General features: G+C 42.6%; 1 protein-coding gene across 7 annotated transcripts in view; it reads right to left on the bottom strand.

Annotated features, from left to right (window-relative positions):
- Window positions 1–27,780, bottom strand: part of NPNT (nephronectin) — a 75,569-nt gene that overhangs the window by 27,794 nt on the left and 19,995 nt on the right. For 4 of the 7 annotated variants that reach the window (XM_044767442.2, XM_044767441.2, XM_044767443.2 and 1 more), the window contains 7 exons: window positions 15,959–16,051; window positions 11,761–11,853; window positions 7,380–7,499; window positions 5,914–6,033; window positions 4,232–4,366; window positions 3,815–3,937; window positions 2,839–3,234 (listed from right to left, as the gene is read on the bottom strand). In XM_044767442.2, the coding sequence (XP_044623377.1) occupies window positions 2,839–3,234; window positions 3,815–3,937; window positions 4,232–4,366; window positions 5,914–6,033; window positions 7,380–7,499; window positions 11,761–11,853; window positions 15,959–16,051 (1,080 nt within the window). The remainder of the gene's footprint in view (window positions 1–2,838; window positions 3,235–3,814; window positions 3,938–4,231; window positions 4,367–5,913; window positions 6,034–7,379; window positions 7,500–11,760; window positions 11,854–15,958; window positions 16,052–27,780) is intronic. The other 3 variants (XM_044767447.2, XM_044767445.2, XM_070504541.1) reach the window with 1 other exon arrangement.

Raw genomic sequence — 27,780 nt, 5'->3', positions numbered from 1 at the left:
GTAAGAAAGAGAGGGATGACAGAGAGGGAGGGGAAAAAGGGAGGAAGGGAGGAGAAAAATTACAAAAATTTGCTTTTCAAAAAGTAAGTGAGATGCACATATAAAATATATTATTAGATCGACCACCTAATTCATCTAAAAATTATATCTATTGCTCAGAATACACAGAATTACAACTACATCAGAATTAGACAATCTCAAGCTATCTAAACGGACAATGACCTAGAGGAAAACATTTAATTGAGAGTCACATACAAGAAAAAAAAGAAGCTTTTTCTCTTTTAAAAAATCACAAAGGTCAGTATTCTTTTCACGTGGTAAAAATGGCAACAGTGTTCAAAAGAAAAGGAGCAGAGTTTAGTCCATCACGGGGAAAAGGAAAGGAAGAGAAGAAACTAAAACATCATAGGAGAAGAGGAGACAGGCGATGGGACACAAAGGCGGCTGGGAACAGGCTACGTGGACCGCAACCGGCGGCTCAGCACCAGGACAGGCAGAGGCGTAAAGTGCACATTTTGGTTGGTACTAACATTAGGGAACAACCTCTTCCTCCTTCCAAACCTGCTTCTTTACCTACAGCCTCCATCTCCAGAGGCGGTCCCACCCTCTCCCAGCCAGCCAGTAGAATTCTGGGCGTCTTCCAGACCTAACCAGCTAACAGCACACACGAGGGCCAGCTGTCCAGCTTTTCCCGCCCGCCCTGGACTCGACCCTCCAGTTTCCTGCACAGGCTGTGCTGCCTCCCAGCCCTGCGCCTGTGTCCCATCCCGTCGACTAGAACGCCTCCCTCACTGCTCCCTGCCCACAGACTGACAAGGTGCCACTTCTCTCCGCTCCCATAATGTCCTACACAACCTTCACTGACCTGCTTCCACAGTCCCCTTCTGGGTGACTGTCCTCTCCACCAGACCGAAACCTTCTCTGTTTTATCTTGGAAATAAGCCCAATGCCTCATCAGGGCCTGGCACTCTAAAGACACTCAGAAATGTTCCCTGACCGACTGAACATTTAGACTGAACGTTAAATGGCACGAGATACATTTGCTTCCCCATCTCCGAGAGTTCTCAAGTAAACCCGAGTATGTCAGAATTCCCACACTGGATAGGAACTGTGGTCTACTCTGTGACTCCTTCCATTTCTACACACTCCCTTATTTGTCCGATCAACGGACTTTCATTTAGCTCCTTATAATATCTAACAGTAGGGATGTATCATTTAGACTTTGTACAGCTAGTTCTTTTTACGAGTTTGATTCTTAGTTCAGGGCTTGGCCTGTGGTGAAAATGTCATCATAAAGAGCTCCTTTAAAAGGGGCTCACGCAAAAAACCGTGAGCAGCCAAAGCAATCCCGAGAAAGAAACAAGGCAGGAGGCAGCACGCTTCCTGATTTCAAGCTACACTATAAGGCCACAGCCATCAGAACAGTATGATACTGGCATAAAAGTAGACACACAGACCGATGGGACAAAACCGAGAACCCAGAAATAAGCTCACACCCATATGGTCAACTAACATCTGACAAGGGAGCCAACACTACTCAATGCAGAAAAGTCAGTCTCTTCAATAAATGGTGCTGGGACAACCGGATACTCACATGCCTGTCTTAAAGCACAAACGACAAAAATCAAAAATAATCAAGTGGGACTACACCAAACTAAAAAGCTTCTGCAGAGCAAAATAGACGATGAACAAAATGAAAAGACAACCTACAGATGGGAAAAAACCTTGCAAACCATGTATCTGATAAGAAGTGAATATCTAAAATATACAAGGAATTCACACAACTCAATAGCAAAAAATACATAAATAAATAATCCAATTAAATAATGGGCAGAGGAACTGAATAGACATTTGTCCAGAGAAGTTGCTCAACATCACTAATCATCAGGGAAATGCAAATCAGTACCACAATGATATCGCCTCACACCTGTTAGAATGGCTATTATCAAAAAGACAAGAAATAAGTGTTGGCGAGGATGTGGAGAAAAAGGAACCTTGTGCACTGCTGGTGGGAATGTAAATTGGTGCAGCCACCATGGAAAACAGAAAGGAGGTTCCTCAAAAAATTAAAAATACAAATAACATATGATCCAGCAATCCTACTTCTGGGAATACATCCAAAGGAAATGAAAAAACTGTTGAAGAGATATCTGCATCCCCATGTTCACGGCAGCATTATTTACAATAACCAAGACATGGAAACAACGTAAGTATCCACTGATGGATAAACGGACAAAGAAGTTGTGGTATAAACATACAATGGAATATAATTCAGCCACAAAAAATGAGGACATCCTACCATTTGAGACAACATGGATGGACCTTGAGGGCATTATGCTAAGTGAAATAAGTCAGACAGGAAAGACAAATACTGTATAATCTCACTTATATGTGAAATCTAAAAAACAACAAACAAACTCATAAAAAAGAGCCCAGGTTTGTGGTTACCAGAGGCAGGGGGAGGGGGAGGAGGAATTGGAGGAAGGTGATAAAAAGGTCCAAACCTCCAGCTACAAGTTAAATAAGTACCAGGGATGTAATGGACAGCATTATGACTATAGTTAACTCTACTTTATGATTTACAGGAAAGTTGTTAAGAAAGGAAATCCTAAGAGTTCTCATCATAAGGAAAAATACATATAGTTTTTCTTTTATTTTGTATCTAGATGAGATGATGGATGTTAACTAAACTTACTGTGGTGATCATTTCACAATATATATAAGGCCAACCATTATGCTGTACACCTTAAACTTATACAATGCTGTATGTCAATTATATCTCAATAAAACTGGGGAGAAAACCCTCAAAAACAATATGCCAGCATTTATATGACTTACTGAACACGTCTCCTCTGGGTTTCTGAGGATCTGTCTGTATCCTGTTGTCGACTGTACTCTCTGTTGGAGATGTAGTGGCAGCTGGCGCCATGGTTGTCAGTCCAGTGGTTGGTCTTTCTGGGGTTGCTGGTGGTGGAGGGGTTCCGAGTTCAGTGGGTGGGGGTGTGGGTGGGGGTGGGGTAGGCTGTGGCGTGGGCTCTGGGGTAGGTCTTGTTGTTGGCTCAGCAGTGGGCCTCCTGGTAATGACAGGAGGAATATATGGCGTCTTCAGAGGCCACCGAGTACCTCCAACATCAGGAATCCAGTTACCACGTCCTCCGTCTCCCTTTGAGATGGTGCCATTTCCCTTTGGCACGTGAATGGGCCCCGATGGTTCGATCATGACTTTTGGAATATCTAAGGGACAAAAGACTTAAATTAGTATGTAACCACCTCCCCTAAAAAAGTAAAAGACCAAATTGTAAAAAACAAACACGTCAAAATCTCTCATGCCAGCTAGGCCACTGAAGCGGACTGTGCCAAACTTAACCCCTAGGCCACAGGGCTGGCCCCGGGAATGATCTTCTAATAGCAGAACAAGGGGGCCTGAAACAGAGGAATGGAAAGTGTAGGATATATTCAGATTAGCCCACCATCACAATCTAATGCTAACGACAAACATTTATGTCCAATTTTAGCAAACCCAAATTCCCAGGGAGGGCTCTATCATTTCTTGCCAGCTAAAGGGAAGCGGTTGAGAGATTTTAATCAAGGAATTGAATGCCTTTAAGATTAGGGTGTATTACTGAGTCTTTAGTTTTTAAAAATACCTGAGCAAGGGAAGTTACTGTCTGTGGAAAGCATAGACTAATATGCCCAGCTATGAAAACCGTACTTCCTTGATCATTAATCTTACTCCTTATCTTCCCTAGTAACGGCCTGGCTGTGACCCTGCGTGTCCTGCTGGAACTCAGAGCAGAGAGACAGCATCACTCACACACACAGCTCCGTCCGTCGCCATGGTACCCGTCTTTACATTTGCACCTGTAGGCCCCGGGGATGTTGTAGCACCCAGCGAAGCTGCTGCACTGGTACCGCCCCAGGGCGCACTCGTCGATGTCTGCAGCGGGAAGCGGGGACAGAGGCTTACTGGGGAGATAAATATGATGACATAAAAATATGTACAGCCTCAAAAAGTTTGTTTTGGGCAATGTGAAGGTCCGTGTAAAGCTGGCAGATAAAAAGACAACATAAAGTACACGTGCGTCCAGAACGACCAGCGGTTGACCTGGACTTCTGTTTGTTGAATTTAACACCAGGACCCACGCTGCCCCCGACAGCCCGTCGTCACCAGCTAAGAGACCTTTCTGCGCCACAGGAAGAAAGACACATAGCAGTGGTTGGGGTTCGTTACCGTGACATTGGTATTTGCCTCCAATGTACATGAGGTCGAAGCCTTTATGACACTTGCAGACGTAGCTCCCAAAAGTGTTGACACACTGCCTAAATCTAGGGCAGGACGCTCTTCCAGTGGCACATTCATCAACATCTAGAACACAAGTCAACTGCATCTTAGGAAGAACAGCAGCATGTTGAGATGGAGTGGATTTTAAAATAAATAACAGTCTGCAAACGGTTGCCTGGCACACAGTGGCCCATCCTAAGTGTTCTCCAGCTGGCTGCTCCCACAGGAACATGAATTCCCATCTCTAAATTCCAGCTCATCCTCCTGATCTGTCCTCTGCCTGCACCGCATCTCAGCACACCCTGCACCTGCATCCACCCAGACGTGAGTCATCCTTGACAACCCTGTTTCCCATAACCCCCAACTCACCAAGCCCCGTTATTCTACTTCTGGAAAACTCTGAGCTCATCGACTCTGCTCTTCACCCACTGCCACTACACTGGTCCAAGCTATCACCCCAGGTCAGACTGTTATAGGAACCTCCAAATCCGTCTGTCCTGCCAATCCTACCCCTCCAAAGCACTCTCACTCAACTATCAAAATGATTCTATGAAAACATCACCATGCTTAAAACTCTTCAACCGTCTCCACCGCTTTCTGAATTAAATCCTCATTCCTCACCTTGTCCTGCAATCAACCACCCTTGCCTTCCTCACCGGTTGTCTCTCAAGCCACCGCCCCTCGCCCCACACTCTGTGCTTGAGCCATGTGACCTCCTTTTTTTCGGATCCTCACAGGCGCCGGACTCCCCTTCCTGCAGCCCTGAAGCCTTCCACCTGCTGGCTGAACCTCACAGGCCAACAGCCAGGCCTCACACTAGGCCTTTCCTCAAACACCGTTTTCTAAAATAGACCCTTTCTGCTCTCTCTTAGGGCCTCCTATAACTACTTCATATTGTTTGCATTTTATTGGGTATTTGTTTCTTTTCTGTTTCCTGCATTGGAAAATCAGCCTATGAGAATAAAAATCTTGTCTGCTCTGTCCGCTACTGTATATCCAGCACTTAGCACAGTGCCTGGGAGACAGCAAATCTCTCTGGAATCGCCAAATGCTCCATTCATTCAGCCAAGGAAAGTGGAGAATTGAGGTATTTGTCCAGTGCCCACTATGCGCCAGGTGCTGGGCGAACCTCTTTGCAGACATGATCTCATTCAGCCCTCCCAAGGGTTCTGTGTGGCTTTCCTCCCATTTTAAAGACCAGGAGACTCAAGCTCAAAGAAAGGCAGTCTCTCGCCTGATGTTACTCTCTCAGGGATGGGCAGTCAGGCTGCAACCAAAGCCCAGACTCTCGCCACAATCTTCCTAATTGACAGGGAGGACAGTCCAGCTCTTCAGCACAACCCACACCAGCTCGCCTGTCCACTGTTCAGCTTCATCACTCCTGCCTCTTCCGTTCTAGAAACACTGGGCTCCCGGATACTTCAGGGCCTCGCACGTGTGGTTCCGCTGCCTGGGGCTTCCTCCGATCCCTCATGTTTAGGGAGACAGATTTCCCTGGTCCGTTCACGGAGAGCAGTCCTCCTCTGGGACATCCGCTCTTCTCTAAAGGGAAGCTGTCACCTGATGTGAGGACCTGCCCCCCTCCCACACCTCCCTCCTGTGGCTGAGAGAGACGCCGTTTCACAACTCACCCACACAGGTCCTCCCGTCGGGGGCCAGCTGCAGGCCAGGAGAGGGACACTGGCACCGGATCTGTCCTTTGACAACATCACAGCCATACTGACAGTTGGCCATGGAGCACGTCAGGGCACCTGGGAAGAGCGTGACTGTGTGACTTAGACAGTTGGGAACAGTCTATAACTGAAATAAGGATGTTTTCATTTGTCCTGAAATCAGCGACACTGAATGAAAATGAAGACGAACAGGCCTCAAGGATCCAACAATCTAGAGAAAGTAAAAAATGTGGGGAGGGACGGGAAGACCCTCCTCCCCCAGGGATGAGTAAGAAGTGACCCAGCTCCGTCACCATCTGCAGAAGACCTTTAAAGAATCTGAAGAATTAAAAGACAAATGTAAAACTTTATCTCACATGGATTATCTGGAAATTCTTCCAGCGGCCAAGGAAAGTGGAGAATTGAGGTATTTGTCCAGATTACTCATGCTCAATGCTGGTCTCAACTAAAACGTCGAGTAACTGTCTCAACCACGCATTAAGCTTCTCTCGGGAGAGATCTCCCCTGAGCTGCACGATGTTCGAGGCTCTAGCATCACCGCCACAGGCTATGAAACGTGGACTCACCTCACTCCAAAAAGGACCGCGGACCGCGCTACATATGCAGCACTAAGTGAGATGAACTAGCCTTTTCTGTTTTATAAAATGCAACCCAGATAAACTGATAATTAACCAATTGATAATTAAGTAATTGAACTGATAATTGAGTAAAAATAAAAATCAAGTCATCAATTGTTGAATACCATATAAACACAACCCCGATTCAACGTCCCGCCTGCAGAGAATCTTAGGGCATGGTCCATCTCATAAACACATCCACATGCTCGCAGGGACACCACACATTTCTATACATTTCTTTCTAATAAAGACACACACGAAATCTACTTTTTTGTTATTATACTCATTTAGCTTTTCATTTGAAGTAGGGTTTTTTTTTTTAGAAAAGGGACATAATATAGTCTTTAGGCTATTATAAAGAAGCATAAAAGTGAAGTGAGAAGGTACTTGTGAATGGTTTATAATCAATCACAGACTTGATGTATTTTCTACCAGCAAACAGTTTAGTGTCCATCCTTACGGACAGCACAACAGTCCCTACACAGCCACTAATGTTCTTTTCCTAGATGGAATAGTTCTATGCCCAGATAGAAGATAGGGAAAAATATGTTGGGAAAAACATTAGAAAATACACTTAGTTTTGTGATTCTTGTTCTAGATACCATTTCCAAATCAACTTAACATGGGCACCCATGGTCAAAGAATGCTAGACATCTAAAATGCGCCACTCTTGTGTTGGCTTTCAATTTGTTAGGCACTCATAGAGACACAAGCTCACATCCTGCTTAGGATGAGGGCTGGGAGCCCACTTTCCCACACCACCATAGCACCAGAGCACCCAAGAAACAGTGAGGATTCTTGACGTACTTGCGCAGGACCCATCTGGCATCAGCATGTAGCCATTGAGACAGTAGCACTTGTAGCTGCCGTAGGTGTTCATGCACCTGTGCTTGCAGGGCCGCGGCTTCAGGCCACACTCGTTGAGATCTGAAAGAACGGGGTTGAGGCAGAAAAAGGACAAAAGCTCAACACCAGCGTAAACCACTTCAGACACATGTCCGTGTTGGAGAATGGAGGAGAACAGGAGGTCATGTCCCTCAGAGGCAGAGCCTGTGCGCGCTGTCTGAATCTGGACACTGGTCCCACCAGGGACGACCAAGAGTCCTCTATCAGAGGTGGCCTTCTAACAACAAGAGGCCGTGGGAACTTCTGGAGCTTAAATTACACAACGCACGTGGTCTCTGACCACAGGGGATGGTTAGGAAGGGCCTCCTCACAGACACGTGGCTCCCTTCTCACCCCAGAAACAGCAGCACTCGGCTCCTCATGGGGAGGGTGCTCTGTCACCTGCTGGCCCCAACATCCTCCAAACATTGACCAGATTCACTCCTCACTATGTGAGCGAGCTTTTCAATGTCCTCCCACCTCTGCTTAAAGAAGATACTGTGTGAGCCTACTTTGGTTTACAAGAAGGATACGATGTCAAAGCACCGGACAACTTTGACCTTCCACAGGAAAGCTTCATGAATTACTATCATGGTTTTTCTTGGTCAATCTTACAGATTCTATCCTGAGCTCACATTAAAGAAGAAACTTCAGTATCCTACTTTGTGCATTCAAGTCACACAGTAAAAAACAAAAAAAGTTAAGGGCATATGGAAATACTAATGGACTATCATTATGTATTTTAGGTTTTTTAGTTTAAATATCAATATGAAATGAATTAATAAACTTCACATTATAAGAATTTCCCAGCCCAAGTTGAGCACTGCCTGGAGGGAACATAAAACTCCTAATGACAAATGAACACTGAAATAGCAAAATACCCGAAACATAGACTTCATTAAAGAGAAATGCAACCTCATGTCTATTTTGTGTGGAACTGTGAGCATAAGCACCTGATTAGCATAATTTAATTATCTATTAATCCACAGCGTCAAATCAGAAATACAGATATATCTAGTGACAAGCTGTTTCTGAATATAATCAAATTTAAATCTAACCTTCTCATTTATTAGAAAGCTTTGTATTTCATTTAAACCATCAAGTTACATTGTTTTTTTAAAACCACCAAATAATTATTGCATCTAAAATTTTTTTCATATTTTACTGACTTTCCAACATGGTCTTTTTCTAACCTTCACACAATGTAAGCAGAGCCCCAGCTGGGCGAAGCCAGGGAGGGTCACATACATAGATCAGATGCCTTGTCGTCTCCTACGCTTTCTTCAATTTTCTACTTTATTGTCTCTTGCCCATCAAGGGATTTCAAACAAAATCACATTTTAAAATATTTCAAAAAAAATTTCCTCAAAGAAGGTGACTTGCAGATTATAGCATCAACAAAAATTTGATTTCTCCCTCTGTTAAAGGAAGTAAAAATTTTAAATCAAGGAAGAAAGACAGAAAAAGAAATTCACTCCACTTCTCATATTCTTCTACCTTGTATTTTAATATTTATTAAAGCTTAGAGTCAGGGAGTCGTTTCTTATGTTCTAAGAAGAGTGAATTGTTATTCCGAACGGGTCCCTGCGGACTCATGGCTGGCTATGATAAATCCCTGACTTATATTACAGTAAATAGTATTTAAATCTGAGTACATTGTTAGAGACAGCCTTTGTGTTTTAAATATTTTTCTGCACCAAGCAAAAATAGAACAGAAAAGCAAAACAATAGAGTAAGACTGAATTCTGTATCTCAAGTGAAGGCTACTGACGGACATAAAACATGTCAATTAAGAACCCTTAGGTTTATTTTTAAAGAGCCACAGAAACTTCTGTGGGTTTCCTGATGGGAACTGGTCAGAAGTTTATAGCTCCAGGCAACTCATATACTAGGAGTATTTGTGCTGCTGGAAATTTCTCTAGACACCATCCACAGACTGAAGCTGAGCCCAGCTGAGGCAGCTCAGTCTTGGCCATAAAGCGTCCCTTAGGATTGCTGCGAGCATCTTTGTGATACAGACTGAGGCTGCTGGTGGTCTTCAACCCAAATTTATCCTTCCCTTCCCACGGGAAAAAGCACTTTGGGGTTAAGATTTGTGAAACTGAAAGAAAATAAAAATTCAATACAATGTCATAATCCAAAAAAAAACCCTGGGAGTCAGTCTATGAAATGATGTAGAAAAGGAAATAAACATGCAGCTGTCAATGGGTAAATGCAGAGACATCTGTTGGCTATTTTACAATTATCAAATTGACAGATCAGTACCCAAATATGTTGAAAGCAACTGAAGAAAGCTGGACTCTAACAGCGGATGACGGAGTGGGTGACACCACCTTGGCCGGCGTTGGTGTCCCCAGTGACAGCCATCATTGCCCCATTGGCCACAGGCAGGTGTTTCCTAAAAACCTCACACTGACCCTCACAAAAACTACTGCAGAAGCAGGATTCCATAACAACCCATGGCTATCAATGTTTACCAAACATCAGACTTTTGGTAAAGTAGGGAGCTTCAAACGATTAAAGGCATCTGGTGTCCCGGTGACAAACTTCTTTTTCCCCAATTTTCTTCAGAGTTTCTAGTCTATTATATTATGATTATATTATGATATATGATATTATATTATGATATATATTATTATTATTATACCTTACTTTCTTATCGACCTACTGCCTTATAAAATTGAGTTAATATGAGCTGCTTCCAAAATCTCTCAGACTGTATACCTAATAATGCTCGTGTTACTACCAAATTAAGTCTGAAACCCAAAAACGACACTTCCAGTTCATAGTAATTGCTCCTACAATAATAAGCAGAACAATATAAAGAACATGAAAACTCTCCTCGATTGCACTTTCTCAAATCAATCTTAAAAGTTGATTAAAAACCTAGGAAGACTTCAATGTTTTCATTTTAAATTTACTTAAATCTTGCTCTTTCTCTAGACATTAATAATGTAAGGAAAATCTATAATAAAAAATTAATGAATTCTATCCTATCACATCAAAGGACAGAACTCTACAATTAGACCAGTTACATTCGAATGCTTCAATTGCTGTGCAGGCAGTTCTTAAAGAGCATCAGTTACAGGCACGAGGAAATTCAAGCAGGTTGGTGGGTTCAAGAGCTTGGGGGTCGGGGAGCGGTGGGAAAGGAGCTAGTCCAGAACAAAAATGCAAGCTGCCAGCATTATAATTACACTTCAAGAAAAAAAGAATCAGAAATTTTATTAGCATGCAGACACTGAAAGCTTGAAAATCTGGAAGAGATTCATTGAATAAGATAACCCAATGGATTTTTAAGGAAAACAATCTTTCATTCATTTAATGCATTTGGACTTTTTTTCCTCCTTTGAGGCTTAAACTGGGCAATGTCTCAGAAGTCTAAGCTTTTACATATCTGACTGAAGTGACGGTCACAGGCAAATGGATGTCAATACGTCAACTGCCATAACTTTATTCTTTAAACTATCAGTGTCTCTGAAATCAATCCCACTGCCCTACTTCTTTGTGCAGAAGATAAACAAATGAAGTTCCCTACCAGCAGAGACTAATTAATAGTTTAAATGATTTTAATTCAGTCATTCTAAGTTCCTAAATCTATGAGTGGGTGAAGGACAAAGTCTTTCAGAAGAAGAACTGTAAAATCATACTGCCACCTAACTGTTCTACAAAACTTTCCAGTATAATGAAGACATTGACATCTTTGGTGTTTCCATTCTCAGACCAGCCCTGCAGGCAAACGTACTTCTAACAGCTTTGCTAAGACCCAGACACATTAAATGACTCGCTCACTATCATACAGCTACATAAGGGCTGTGCTGGAACCAGAACTCAGGCTTTCTAGCGTTGCAAAATGTACACCCCAAGAAGGAAGCTAAGGTGTGGTTTGATTTCCAGGTAACCTAAAACTTTACCCCTCAAATGTGGTGGTGGAGAAGATGACTGAGCACTTCTAAAACCTACTTAGCGAAAGCCATGAAAATCCCAGTCTCAGTTGCTTTGGAATTCCTGACTCCACTTACATAAGAAAACAAAACTTATTTTGTTATCTGATTTTTAGAAAACGTTTGAAATCCAGAAAAGAAGAAGAAAGGCGATGATGCTTAAGGCAGTGAAAGGACAGTGGAGGCTCCAGGCTTTTGAGAGCAGAGAATCAGCCCCAGGCGACAGTGCCTGCTTCACACGCCCCGCAGGCAGCAGGCGGGGCCTTCCCAGTTTGTCTTGAGAACATTGGCAAGAAGTGGCAAACTGCAGGAAGCCGTGCGGGTGGGAGAGCAGACCACCCGAGACAAGGCACGCTCACCCCTTGAAGGCGCACTTGTGGCTCGCTGGTCCGGGGGTTGGGAAAAAGCCTGTTCGCTGCCGTGGTCAAGAGGAGTTGGGTAGAGGTGCTGGTCTTCACACCAGGGAGAAGGCAACAAGAGTCAACTCTGAGAGGATGTCACTATTAGCCCCAAACATCTTTATACGTATATATTAAACAGTTACATAACGCTGGTGGAGTTCAAAAAGAATGCTTTAGATACTTCATAAAAATTAGTTTGTAGTTCCGGTTTCTCTCTTTTTATGTTCTATTTTTCTTAAAATTTATCACTGCCATCTTTCTTCCCAAGGACACACACACATTATAAGTTAACAATCCATCATGCTCATACCAATTTTTTAAAAAAAAACACCAAAAAAGTGATGCTCATTTTTAAAAGCATGATTTTTGTCATCAACGAAAAGAGAAAACTCAAAAAAACCAGATTATACAAATACTGATTACAATCACTCTGCTCTGTTTAGGGACACTGAGGTCTTAAATGACCAACTTAAGACTTTTTCCTATATTATTATGTTATACAACAGTTAAAATACTCCACAGTTATGCACAAATTTATGATTTGCATAAATACCTTATTTAAATAAGCAGCATGATAGATCATCAATGTTTCCATTCAAATGTAAGAACTTCTATTACATTTAGTTCAATTTTAATTAGAATATACAGAAGAAGCTTTCTGCCGAAAATGGTAACTGTTGCCATTAAGAGCTCACCGAAATATTCTAAGGTGGGTGAGACTCAAAAAGGCCATCACATCGTTTTTCCAGCTATCACAGTATTCACAGCCAGCTAAACTTCCTAATTGAATGAACATCGGTTTCTGGGGGTGAAACCGCACATCTTTCTAAAAGTGAGGCTGTAAGGAGCTACCTCAATGTTAGGGATGGAGCACCGAGACCCGCGGGCCAGGGCCGGCACTCAACTGCCAGACTTAGCTAGTCCGCCAAAGCTCGCTGCCTGGTCCTGTGCTGCAAGGCACCGTTCTTCTCTTGGGACGAGGAACTCAACGCGTGAAACATTAGCCATGTCAAAACATTAGTAACTGACACTTATAAATTGTTTCTTCTGAATTATTATAAAGCACACTGTGAATTCAAAAGAATATCTTTCATTCCTGAAAATATGCAATGATATGATAGATGACATGCTAAAAATCATTTCCTAAAGGGGAAGTTACACGAAGATTATTATCCATAACAATATCCTTTTTTGGCTGAGAGGAAAGAGGATTTTTATGGGTACAGAGACTAAGGAGGGGGAAAAATGCATGAATAAAATCATCAGAGAAAGTAAGGTGGAAAAGGCAAATCTTGCCAGAGTTCGGGCTGGAATTTCACCTGCTGTGGAAGGGCCCACGGGCCTCATGGAGCATCATGAGAAGGAGCAGTCCACGCCTATGCTTTTATATGTGACCCAGCCACGGCAAATCCAGAAAATGACTCAGAGGAAGAGCAAGCCACCACCAGCAGGTCCACACCAGTCCTGTGCCAGGGTTGTTAAACTAAGCCAGTCCCGCAGCGGCCTTGCCCCGCTGTGCTGCCGTCCGGCCTCTCGCCAGCAGCTGAAAAGCACTGTTAAGTGCTTGTCATTTGCTCACGCTGTTCACTAAGCCAAGCAAATTTCGGGCAGCGATTCTTAAAAAGTCACAACTCACCACAAAAGTTTTAGCAGATAACTTGCCTTATACCAAAAGCTACTTTGAATCGAAAGCTAATTTCCAGTTCTGTGAAAATATTTCAAATATACCTCTTCTTGAGATTTTTCTCAAGAAAAAAGAAACCTGTTTGACTTTCCATATCTCGGAGGCATGTTTTCCACTTTACTAAAATGTATGGTCTGGATAAAACCAGTCTTGGTTAATTTGCTGTGTAGCGGACACAGACAATCTGCTCTAGCCGTGTTTCGGGGGGGGGTCTCTCGCCAGCTCTCCCACTTACCCAGCTCGCTCCTGGAGCCTCTCAGCCCGACGAGCTCTCAGTCCAGGACTCAGACACCGGCCACGGTGCCGCACTGGACGAGTCCACGGAACCCTTTCAAGTTCCGACGGCATTGAGGACCAAGAACCATTACACCAAACAGCCATTCACTTAACAAACATGTAATGTGCACGTCTCACACGAAAGTCATCCTAATAACAGTGTTCAGGAAGCCAGCAATCAGAAAGACACCACAAAGCTTCCTGCTCTCAGAGAACGTAAACCTTTCCACCAGGAACTTGCCACAGTGGCTTTTTTTGGTAAGGAAGGCAAAGAGAGAGATGATTAAAACACATATGTTTACTGTAAGCTGGAGCTCTATATTCAAGATGGGACTTGAAATTACATTTTCAGTGTCAGCACTATTTTTGCCGATGAGAAATCCCATTTTGCTACTAATGAAATCCTCTTCCCCCTGAGGAAAAGGGAGGCAAGACCTCAACTCAGTTATTTCCATTTTTCTTTAGAGAAACAGGTATGTCTTTAGTGTCTTTGAAGCATATTAAAGTTGATGCAGCTCCCGCAAATAAGTTTAAATGAATTTCTCTGCAATCTCAATAGTGGCTTCCTTTAATAATCTTCTTTGTATAAATTCCTGGCATCGGGACAACAAAGTTTTATGGTGCTGACATATTAATGAAACCTCTGATGGCTTACGTTCACACTTTAAGAAAGAAGCATCTGGGACTCTAAGATTGACACTGATAACTCAGTAATGAGAACAGAACATGCTGCTACTTGTGAACTTAGACTGGAGAAGGAAAGTCAAATGGATTTTAAAAAGAGTAAACTGAGACAATAAGAACCCCACTTATTTAAAAAATACTACCCAGGTATGTCAGTAAAATCCAAGTTAAAAAAAATATTATAAGATAGAAAAGAAGCAATGGAAAAAATCAGTTATCAATCAAGTAACAGCGAATACAGAACAGGCTTTAGAATAACAGCTTGTCCTACCACTGGACACGTCCCATTTTACTAGCACGGATTTCATCTGAGAGTCCAGGAAGAATTACATGTACTCTCAAACATCAGTGTTCTGGACCGCTGTGAAAACCGTGTCCATAAATCACAAGTGTGCATGACACACCTCAGAGAGGATCACATATTGAAGAAAAGAGCTTTTCAGAAATATCGTTTCTGTATGAGATGCAGTCAAGTGTCTATGGGACAGTGAGACCCCACAGAATTGTTTCATTTGATGTTTAAAATGATAGGGAGTATTTAACTTAAGAAATGAGTAAAAAATTGACTTTTATCCTTGTATCTTTCTAGTGAAATCTAACCTGAGCTTTTCTTTACACATAATGGTGGAAAGTTTCTGGTTGAAATTAGTGAAAAAGACAAGCCCTGTCAGACTTTTAGCACGGGTCAGAGCTTCACAGTTCCAAGGATATTTTCTTCAGCCAAAACTAAATGGGTAGAAAGAACACGAATTATTTAGACAATAGTTCCATTGACAGAGTAGGTCTTTTCCCAACTAATTCTGTGAACTTGGACAAGACACCTAATATCCCTGATAGCTCTTTCAAATGGAAAATGAAATAAGAATGTTATTATTTATAGCTTAATTACAGTAAATAGCACTCTACCTCCTAAGGTTGTTGTAATGATGAACACACAGAGTAAACGTAAAACACTCGGGCACTGGGAGTCTAAATAAGTGTTAGCTTTGATAAGTAATTGATGCCCATTAAAAATACGTTGCTAAGTTAACAGAAATCTTTATTTCTCAGAGGAACATCAAGCTGGTCAACAGTTGAAGGGAATTTAATCACAAAATAGAAGGGCTCAGAATTTGAAGGGACCCAAAATTTCAAGTCAAACTTCCTACCTGACTTCGAGTATTAAAGTGCTTTCATCTCACTGGGGCCCAGAGAGGCTAGCCATCTGGCAAAGCTTCCCAACCCGTTAGCGGAAGAACAAGGAGGAGAAGAATGTAAGGCTTCTGATACTCCTGATGCTGAGATTCTCCTCTTCAAATACGTTTTAATTATTAGCAGTGAGTAAGAACAAGAGGATGAAATTCTTTTGTCCTCCAATGAAATGAATTTTAAAAGATTTACCATTATTGTATGTTTTATCTTTCAGCAAAATGGCAGCTCACATATTTGGGAATACTAGTCATGGGAAACTGGTTTGTATTCCAGGCAGGAACAGGGCTCATGACAGTTCCCTCGTGTCTCCCCATGCCCTACCTTGACTGCAGGTTTTCCCGGCGTATCCAGGATGACACCTGCACTTGTCTGGTCCGACACATTCCCCGTGTTTGCACTGTGGCCGGCACACAGCTGTGGAAAGAGGACACTGTGCATTATTTCCAGGTCAGCAGCACACCAACCATATAGCATCTATGTCGATGATAAAAGAAAAACGAAGAACTTACAACAGAGTAGCAGAAATATACAAATCACTATGTCCTGAGTGGTAAACACTCTGAGACTACACACTCGGACACATGTGTATTGTATGTGTGTGTGTGTCACGTGGGGCTGGAATATTTGCTGAACTTAGGACAATACTCAAATAGTCAAAAAAAGAAAAAACTATGTGAAACTCTGTATAAACACAATTGATGTTGGTCAATAGTTATAACTTTACAATAACCTGCACTCATAATTTCAAACTCATTCTCTCAAATACACTTCAAAAAGTAGTTCTTAACCCAAAGGTATCGGTTATGTATAAACTCCAAGTAAATTTCCAATTAAATAATAAAATACTTATTTCATTGAAAATGGTGTTTCTAAGTATGAAATGGTTCAAAATGAAACAAAAACTAAAATTCAATATTTTCAGAACTTCGACTTAAGAATACTTCTGTCATCTTGCTCTTTCTTAACCTTAAGATGCATTGCAATTGCTCATCAATCTATAATGGCCTTTCTATAGCCAATCACAGTAAATGGAAAATTTATTTACTATCTTCCATCAATTGAGCTTGTCTTCACTCAAGACCCCAAATATGGTAAATCATGACTCCCATCTTTTCAGTCTTCAATTCCCACCAAGATACTGGTTAGAACTTATTCTGCTTATGCTGTACCAATGATTCTCAGATGGGGGCATTTTTGCCCCCTATGGGACATCTGGCATAAGCGGAGACATTTTGGGTGTCACACTGGGGAAAGGGTGCTACTGTGTCTAGTGGGTAGAATACAGGGAGGCTGCTAAACATCCGACAATGCTCAGATAACCCCACAAACACAAATCATCCAGCTCAAAATGCGACGGTGCCAGATCGAGAACCCTTGCTCTACATCACATATGTGCATGGTGATATGCCAGACACTAAAATAGATGAAAAATCATTGTATAGCATGGTCACTGGTCTCAAAAAGCTTACAATCTAGACAAAGAGGCAAAACAATCATGTTTTTAATTCAAGGCAACTTTTACTTATGAGTAAAATGGGTGGTGCATACAAAATATGTGAAGAAATCACCACATGAGCATACACATAGATTTGTACAGAAAGCCCCATGGAAGAGGTCTGAGTCGGATCTTGAAGCCTGGTGGACAGAGAAGCGGGAAGCTATGCAAGGTAAGAAGAATCACACGGCAGATTAGACCATCATTCATTTAGGGGACACTGAGGAGGCTGACAAGCTGAGGGGTGATGCTGGAGGAGGGCGAGACGTAGACAATCACAGGTGGGTGGCATCAGCTGATGATGTTCCCTCAATTTCAGACTGAGGATTATACACTTTATCTATAGAAAATGGGACGTTTCTGGAAGTTTACCATCATCAGGACAATTACCTGATCAAAATCAAAACTCTGGGAAGATTAGCATGGTGATGATATGGAGGATGGACTGGGGAGCGCCTAGCTGACATGAGGAAGGCACAATTGGTGTCTGTGACAGGAAGAGATGGGCTTCAGGAACCAGGGAGGGCAGAGCAGACGGGTCTCGAAGACCAAGAAGAACAGGGTCACCACGACGCTGAGTCCCCAGGCCTGACACCTGCCCCATCCCATAGTGGCCCATGCCGTTCTCCGTTCTGGGTGTGCTCCCTGTTTCCTCTCTGACAATTCTCAAACATCATTTCCTTCAAAACTCTTAACACTGCTGTGAAAGGGGCGTGTGTGTCATTTTTGGTTGTTTTTCTACATTTCCTCCCTGGCTCTCACTAACCCATCCCTCACCTGGCACTCCATGGGTTTATCTGCCAAGCTGACTTCCAGGGCTCTCCTGCCTGTTTCTCACCCCAACTGGACCCTGCGCCACCCTGATCCTCAGACAGTGCTGCTCAATAGGTGTTTAATTAAAACCCTTGCAGAAAGAAGGACGAGCAGAGTGTAAAATGTAAATAGTAGAGAAATATACTTAGACAATCCCAAAATTCTGTTTCAGACATGGCATGAAATTCAAAGGGAAACAATGTGTTCAGATCTGTAAGAAGAAACGAGCTATCTAGGAGGGCCTTCCAATATTATCTTTCAGTCAACTGGACACCTGGTAGACGGTTTACACGCTCATTTTAAAACAAGTCCCAGAAACAAGCCATTCCTTATGAAATTTCCAGGCCCCATCACTGAGAAAGGCAAGTTGGAAAGAAATCTTTTAATCTTAAAAAGACGTTCCATAAATCTTAACGATTGTCTACGAACACAGCCTGAAGGAGCGGCGCATCAGTGCGGCGCCCAGGGCCCCGGGTTTAAACAGAAAAAGGACACATCTCAAAATCATTAAGCGTAAGTCAAGGTAACAAGTGCCCCAAGTAAGTGGAATTTGAAAATATCTCTAGAAACATGAAAAGGTAGTTTAGAAAGGAGCACTTAAAAACACGGGACAGTTGGGGCCAGCCCTGTGACCAAGTGGTTAAGTTCGCCTGCTCTGCTTCAGCAGCCCAGGGTTTTGCCGGTTCGAATCCTGGGCACGGACATGGCGCCACTCATCAAGCCATGCTGAGGCGGTGTCCCACATGCCACAACTAGAGGGACTTACAACTAAGAATACACAACTATGGGGCCGGCCCCGTGGCCGAGTGGTTAGGTTTGCGTGCTCCGCTTCGGTGGCCCAGGGTTTTGCCAGTTCAAATCCTGGGCGTGGACATGGCACCGCTCATTGGGCCATGCTGAGGCCACAGCCCACGTACCACAACTGGAAGGACGCACAAATAAAAATACACAACTATGTACCAGCGGCTTTGGGGAGAAAAAGAAAAAATAAAATCTTTAAAAAAAAGAAAAAAGAATACACAACTATGTACCCGGGGGCTACGGGGAGAAAACGGAAAAATAAAATCTTAAAAAAAAAACACCCCACGGAAAAGTTTATTAGAAGAGGACGCTGTACGGAACTATGCAACTCAAGCGCCCGGCCGGACCACCTTCTGACCCCCAGACCAGCTTGGTGACCATCCACCCATGGGCTTTCAGGGTTTTATGGGAAAAGAAGTCGTTACTGTCCCCTCCCCTTCTTGTGTCTGTTCTCGGGGGAGTGCCTGACCTCAGGCACATCGAACGACACATTCCAAGAGGCTGGCTGTTCCTGTTCCTGACACGTTTAGAGTCGGTCTTTTCAAACACACTGCTGTCTGCACTTCCACCCAAGAGACCACTCACTGAAGAGCCAGCCGCCTAGCACAGGCCAGCCAACAGCTATTATGGTGGATGCGCATGTGCTGATAGAACCAATTTTTTTCTCTTACAAAAAGAAAATCATTTGAAAAATGTTGCACAAAAGGACTTTCTCCTGTTATCTTGCTGGCATAAGGTCTGCAACAGGACTCAATAAACATCTATTGAAGACATTATATACAATTATGATACTAGACAAGTCGGGGGAGGAGGAGAGAGTCCCTGAGGATATGAAAAATTAACTGTGAAACTACACTACATTGGCCCAAACTGAGCAAGGGCCTGGGAAGGCCTCCTGGAGGAAACGAGACAGGAGCAGCGCCTTGGAGGCGAGAGGCAGAGACAGTGGCGCAGGAGACAGGCCATTTAGAAATACAGAATGCAGCAGGGCGGGGAAGGACGACCAAGGGGGTGCTCAGTGCGCGCCACGTGGAGACGGAGCTGCGTGCCCACAGCAGCAGATGAGATGCAAAGCCAGGCAGGGCAGGTCACGAAAGGCACTGGTGGCAGAAGCTGTGGGGTGCTTATCAAAATCTCTTTTTCCTTCTTCTTTACAGTACAATGGCTTTTTAGGGGAATAGGGAATGAGTTAGCAATGGAAAACGACATTCCCTACCCTGCCTGGCAGATAAGCACAGCCAACTGTATGTAAACAGAAGTTACTGGGTGGGGCTTCTGGAACGCTACTTTAAAAGGGGGCTGACTAGGATGTTCTCCTCTGTCTTCTTGCCTGGAATGTAGAAGTGGCTGAGCTACAGGGGCCACTTTGTGACCAGGAGGAGGACCTTGAGAACGGAAAAGACGCAGAGCAAGAAGTCATAGTATTAACCCTCACTGCCATCTTAGCAATTTAGGGCACTGCTCTTTATGTCACTGCTCCCTGCAGCCAAAAACAATTCCTAACTAACTCTCCTTGAGCACAAGGCTACGGAATCTGGACTGAATTTGTGTTTATTATCCAACCGGCAAATGTTTTCTCGGGATACATACTTAAGATAGAAACGGTGCGAGTAAATCCTAGTAAGGAAATACAACTTGTCAAATTTATTTTATACCTACAATATCATACTCATAGAAGTACCTAAAGAACCTCATTTCTATATCTAAAAGATTAGATTAGAAAATACATACCCATCTTGAGACTAGAGAAAAATGATTCCCAACTTCTGTGTAAACCGACTCACCGTTTGATAACCTACGCCACTGCAACGCGACCTCTCAGTGGCCAGCACACACCAGCCTTTACAAGCTGCTGTGCATGCAGGTCAGGGAAAAAACAAAAGAATAAGTGGCTTTTTTAGTGGTCCATTTTAGAGTGGTCTTCTAAAAACATCAAAAACAGACAAGACATGATTTGTAGGAAATAATCTCTGTTGTTGCTGCAGGTTAATCACAAAAGGCAGCATTGTTTCTCTGACCTTCATGCAGATTAGGGACAAGAAGTCTAGGCATACTTGATGGCCCACTGTCCTCGGGCATCCACATATGGTTTAGCAGCTCAGTTAATAAAAGTCAGGTGAGGGTCACAGACAGTCAATGAATGACAGATTTTTCCTCCCCAAAATCAGATGCCAGAATTAAGCCCAAATGGGCAAATCACACTCAAAATTTACTCTCTAACATTCCAGCAACATAATCTCCAGAGCATCCTTAGTATAACCTCCAAAACATTGCTTTAACTAGGAAAAGAAGCAAGTCTCAACTCGCAGATCAAACACAGCTCTTGAATGCCCCACGTCCGAGCCTCTTCTGTATGACTGAAATTGAAAACATCACTCTCAAAGATGCATCCTGCCTGAGGTAACCAGGGTTCTGAGCGTTGGACAATGTTTCCTGACATTGATATAAGTAGTGAGCTATCAAATAAGTTAGGGGAAAATTAAACTCCCACATCAGTTCTATATAATATTTCTTATGTGAACTAATCACACTGGGAATCAAGTGCCAACATTTAAAATAATAAGGACATGCTGAGATGCCCAAGCAGATGGTGGCTCTGGAAAGTGACAAGAGAAAACAACTCAACTTCAGCTGTTGTTGGTACCCTGAGAAAGATTTTCTTAATGTAAATAAGCTTGTCTTTAGAGTCCTCAGAATCATTTGCAATTTTTGCAATCTACCTCATGTTGCTATTCAGAAATGGCACCGCTACAGGCAGAACAAAGAACCCTGCCCTCCAGGGGTTGTAATTTAGGAACAGAGGTGACATAGAAGTGTGCATGGGGAGGCAGAAGAATGAATTGATGCAAAACTGAGAGATTTCAGAGAGCCCTCATTACATCTAACAAGTTTCACAGAACTCAGATGTGGACAGACTCCTCTGAAGGGAAAAGGAACAGATGATGAGGAATATCTTTTCCAAAGAGCAATTGGCCTTGGTCCAAGAGAGAAATTGCTAAAAGCAGCAGGAAACAACTCATGGCTGAGGTAATGGGACCCGGAAGGAATGGAGGCAGACATCCGCAGGGCTCCACTGGAAAGGGCCTTGAGTAGGTACCACAAAATCCAGAGGAAAGAATCCTACAGATTCCAAGATCTCCAGAGGAAAACTCTCCAGCCTTGCTTACATCTCGTATTCTAGTGTCACTTATGCTATTTTCAACTAAATTCCTGCTGTAGTAAAAGCTGAAATAAAAGCATCTCATTGTTATCTCTATAAAATATTATCTATTAAATGTTCTCATGAATACAGAACTCAAAGTCATTTATGTGACTGATTAAATTTATCCTCACAATATCCATATAAGGCAGGAGAGAGGTCAGACATTACCCTCATTTTACCAGCAGGCAAGGGAAAGCACAGAAGGTTAAGTGATTTGCCCAATTTCAGTAAAAATCCTGATCCCAACTCCATGGTCAGTGGGCTAGTCCTTCTTGTGTTCAGAAAAAGGCCAGAAAGCCCAGCATTTTCGGTGGCTTTGGAAGGAAGGAGAGTGAGATAATAGTAAACACACTGAGCAGGGTCAGATGACAGGGGTAGAGAATGTCAATGGTATTTAAGTTACATTTCCAGGAAAGAAAAGTTGCAGTTAAGAACACAATCTACAAGTGAAGAAAAGTAAAGTAACTCAGCCAGAATATTTCAACATAAAACAATCTCTCTATGCCGCTGCTTGTTTTGTACAGACCCCAGATTCTGAATCGTTGATGAAGCATACAGTTGTTCCCTCTTCTCAAGTGTTGCTATCTCTATGATTTTTTTTTGTTCTCACAGTTTATCTAACATTATTTTTATTAAGAACTTGAACTAATTATGAACTATAGTCAAATAATAAGTCGACCAATCAATTGATAATTTAGAGCATGAAGTTAAAATAGATAAGGGTTTCTGGTCTCTATAACGTTGTTTCCCAGTTGTCTGACGATACTTTATTTTTGTCTTTGGGAACATTCAATTCAGATACATTTCTCAAATACCTACATTATCTCTATTTAACCTTTAATTCCCAAAGAAGATAAGCGCCTGCACCTGCATCTTTCTATCTCAAGTCAACTTTCATTGATCATAATTCAGCACTATCCCTTTCCACTTAAAAATCTTCTTCTGAAGAGTGTTGTCGCCTTCAGATTGCTTGGATTTTAATTTTTCTTTCTGTTTTCATTGTGATAAAAGAGTAGAATTCAGATTAATGCCAAACGAGACTTTAAGAACCCATAAAAAATGTTAGAATTTATTTGGAAGTGTGAAATAGTTTTTGTTTTGTGTGCATGTGTGTGTGTGTTTTTTTAAGTAGGGTAACAGTAGCAATGAGTATACCTAGCACCCAGATCTTTGTTTCTAAATACCATTCCACAATAAAAGGAATCAGGGCTGGGGCAGGGAGGCTGGAATATTTTGTTGTGACAAAAAACAAGGACATATTCAAAGAATGATAGAAACGTGAAAAGGACACAGGAGCTGGCTGGGATTTGGGATAATTGAGCACTAAGAAGAATAAGGATAGTAACTAACAACTGAATAATGAAAGAATCCATGGGTCCAAAGTGATTCCCAAACAGAAGCAGACAGAGCTCCTCTTTATAGAAGAATGCCAGCGAACATGCAGAAGGAACGACAGGATTTGAAAAACACAATTTTACAACCACCATTGAAATAAATAATTTGAGCAAAAATTATCCACAGATGGTAAAACTTTCAGGGGTTGAAAGTCTGTTGGGGAACAGAATATTCAAACAGTTTCAAGGTATCACGCCACAGCTCACTCACTAATTATAAAATGAAGACGGTGCCTTTCAGGGGAAAAACCTGGCCAGTAGAACCTTAATCAAGTGATCAAACAGCATCAGCAATAACGGAGCAAACTGGCATGGGCAGTGGGACTATCCCTACACAGCATCACCTGTGGAACGTGTCTGCAGAAAGGCTTAGCCTGAACCTGATGCTGAGGAAATCACAGACAAACTCAGATTGTGGAAAATTCTACCAAGCAATTGACCTGGACTCTTCAAAAATGCCACTGTCAAGAAGAAAAAAAAAAAAAAAAGTGGTAGAACTGTTCTAAATTAAAGGAGACCCAAAAAGAATGTCCGCTAAATGCAACATGTGGTCCTTGATTGGATCTGGATCAAAAAGAAAAAATCCATAAAAGTCATTATTGGGATAATTAGGGAAATCTAAATATGAACTGCTCTTTACATAATATTTATTGTATCTGTTAAATTTCTTAAGTGTGATAATGATACTGTGATTTGTAGGTAAATATCCTTGTTCTCAGGAGATGCAGCTGAAATGTTTAGGTATGAAGTACCATTATGTCTGCAAGTTACTGTCAGATGGTTCAGCAAAATACATAAACGAGAGAACATATAACATGTTAACAATTGTAGATGAAGAGTATACAGGTGTTTACTGTTCCTATACTTTCAACTTCTCAGTGGATTTGAAAATTTTTAAATACAAAAATGGGAAAAATTTATAAACACGTAGCGTAATATGCATATCTTGACAAATATTTTTACTAAACTTGTAAACCACTGTTGGCTCATCATCGCACTCTAGAGAGGGTTTGAGAGCACAGATGCTGGATTAGCCTGCTCGGGTCCCAGCTCAGGAAGCCATGACCTATACAGACCCCCAGCTTCCCTCTGCTCTAAAATGGAGACCAGAGGTTGAACCAGAGAAAGGGGCTAGCACTGCTAGTTTTTACTTAAAAATAGTAAACCCAGGGGCTGGCCTCATGGCTGAGTGGTTAAGTTCGCATGCTCTGCTTCAGTGGCCTGGCGTTTGCCAGTTCAGATCCCAGGCATGGACCTACACACTTCTGAGCAACCCATGCTGTGCTGGCATCCCACACAGAAGAACTAGAATGACTTACAGCTAGGATACACAGCTATGTCCTGGGGTTTTGGGGAGAAAATAAAAATAGTAAATCCACATGGTGCATGTGGAACTCATCCATAGGGCTGATGGGAGAGTTAAATGAGAAAATTCAAACAGAGAACTTGGAGCAGTACCCACCATCTGATAGTAAGAGCCCCCTAAAATGCTGGTGATAATGAGGATTATAAGGGATGGCAAAGAGGAGAAGCTCCAGTGTCTAAGACCCTGCATGAAAAACTGGGGATACAAAAATCACTAAGACGCCAAGTCCTCATCCTCAGGTAGGGAAGTCCAGTAAGGAGAGACAGAAGTAGGCAAAGACATCTTAATGACAGATGCAGGTAAAGGACACAGGCGAGGAATGATCAATTACATAGGCTTAAGAGAGTCAGAAAAGGTTTTGGAAAGGAAATAGTGCTAACAAATTTCTTTCAAAAAAGGAAATGTACATCTGACTTCATAATATAAGAATTCATTAGCATATAATGAAACATATTAAAGTATTTCTTTCTGTTGAAAATTATCATATTTGTTTTAGCTAAGACGATGCTCTAATTCTGAGCAGTTTTACTAAGCAACCCTCACAAAAGGCCAGGGAATTTTAATGTAAGCACCATCACTCCTCCCAGCAGCCCAAATCCCTATGTTTAAAAGTACTGATACACAATGAGCTGAGCCACATACTAACCCTTTAAAAAATGGAATCGATTTTGTGACTGTGCATAGACTTACAGGATGTGAGGCATTTGTCAGTTTGGCCTCCTGTATTTTCTTTAAAAAAAGGAAAACATTAATTCATTAACTGTTCCAAATCTATGTGATGAAGAACCTTAAACAGAAATTTGAAAACAACCTAAATGTCCATTCATAAGGGATTGATTAAACAAGTGATGGCACCATGGCCTTCCTGCCTCCAGTTCTGTGGCCTTCCATGCATGCCCAGCCTGCTGTTGGAGGGACCTGCTAACCTGCGGCTCCACCATGCCACCCTCCTCCTACTCATTCATCAATGCCTCGTCGTGTTTACTGAGCTCGTCACAGTAGTTCAAACTCTTAGTACGGCATTCGACACCACCTTTCATGATCTGACCCCTACTCATCCCACCAGCCTCATCTCCAACGACATCCACAAATACACCAACTCATTGCAGTTCCCAGGAAACAACACACGCTCTCACACCCCTGCGCTTCCACATGGAAGACCCGTATGCTCCGGGCAAGTCTGCATTACCCAAGAGAATCGAAAGCAGGAAAAGGAGAGGGTTTTCCAGAACTCGACCCCTGGGTCTCGAAAGTGTTTAAAAAGATTAAGCAATTCGATAGCAAACCCCCAAAGAAGCCCTCTCAGAGTCCCTCGTCTGCTGGACTACCATCTACACAGCCTTCGACACTCAGCTTCAACGTCACCATCTCCAAGCCTGTCTTTAGCCTCTCCATCTGAATTTGTGGCCCTCCTGCTGCCTTCACAGCCTCTGTGCAGACTGTTTGTGTTCACACTCTGTCCTCAGAGTTAAACAGTTACTTTTCTTACCCAGCTCCCCCATTAGACTCTGAGCTCTTTAAAAACACAGTACCTACAATGAAATAGCGTAGTCTCAAGACAAACACAGACATGTTTTCTGTGACAACATAAACAGGTGTACAAGGTGTTAAGAGAATATAGAAGGAATTTCTCTGCAGAGAGGTGGGACTAGGAAAAATGTCAGGAAAGGAGTGACAAGAGGAGATGTGAGCTGAATCTTAAAGGACGAGCAGGAGTTCACCACGTAGATGGGTGAAGGGCCTTTTATTCAGAATCAGCAGCACAAGCAAAGCCAGAGCGGCAGGAAGCAGCAGAGGGTCTGGAGATGCGAGGCAGCCTGCTGGGACAGGGTCCAAGAGCAAAAGAACAGTCCTTCAAAGGGAAGGCAGTTGTCAGCCTGAAGAGCCTTGATCTCAAAGACGTCCAATTCTCTCCGTAGCTGTGAGCAATCAGTGGACTCTAAGCAGTGGACGACACAATCAGATTACACTTTATATTTTCAAGCATGTAAACTGATTTCTTTTTGGAACCTTAATCAAGAGTTGAGATCTATGATATGTAATAAGGTCATAAGATAGGCAGACAAATTAAATATATTCATCTTCCCAGTAAATTGTCTTTTCTGAAAACCACAACCTGCTTATTAAGATTACATCTTGTTCATCCTTCTTATCCCTTTTATATAGAAGTGCCTGGTCCTTACACCTTCAAAAACGCATGGAGTGAACTAGACTGGGCTTTGCAGAAGCTACTGTTGGATTGTTGGATATAGAGACGTGTAAGACACAGTGCCCAGCCCCACAGGACGAACAGTCTAGCAGGACCAATGATACAGACACACAAGTAGCCACCCTGCGGGGCATTGGAGGTAGGCTCTGGGCAAGCGCTATAACTAAGCCTAGAGAAAGGAGAGGGGAATTCCCCATGCTAAAGCCAGGAGGGCAGAAGGGGGAGGCGGCATGTGAGCTGGCCTTGAGGCAGGACTGGTTTTAGTACATTGAGTTAAGAAAGAACATGAACTCCAGAAATGAGTGTGATCATTCATTCCTAACAATGATTCATTTTTAGTTGTATATCTGCTTAGAATTAGGAGTGATATTGATGTAAAACAGAAAAAGCCAACCACAAGGGGGAAAAAGATATAACGTTTGTACAGTGTGATTTTTCCCAGCCCTTGATATAAACAAATGTTGAATTATTCGTTTCTTTCAACTAAAGGCCAAATGGTGAACTGGAAAGAATTTTTTTCAAGAATTTAAAACTATCAGGTAACATTTCAGCCGACATGTAACAGTATTTTACTCCCCCACATTGTTCGTGTGCTGTTTAAAGTTGATCCTCTGTGGAGGTAGTTGTGATGATTATCAACGCCGACTGAAGTTGACGGAGGGGAAGGAAGGTTTGAGTGGGACAGTGGTGGAGAGATGGTCCATTCACAGCCTGTGCCCCCTCCGATCTCGCCCTGAACTCTAGACCTCGGAATCCAACCACACATCACTCATCTCCACTTCAAAGTCTCACGGGCACTTCACACACAGCACGCGCCACACTGAAGGCACCATCTGCACCTGCCCCAGTGTTCTCTGGCTCCC

The sequence above is a fragment of the Equus asinus genome, chromosome 3 (genome assembly GCF_041296235.1).
Source record: "Equus asinus isolate D_3611 breed Donkey chromosome 3, EquAss-T2T_v2, whole genome shotgun sequence".
Classification (NCBI taxonomy): Eukaryota; Metazoa; Chordata; class Mammalia; order Perissodactyla; family Equidae; genus Equus; species Equus asinus.
This window is presented reverse-complemented; position numbering and strand designations above follow the sequence as displayed.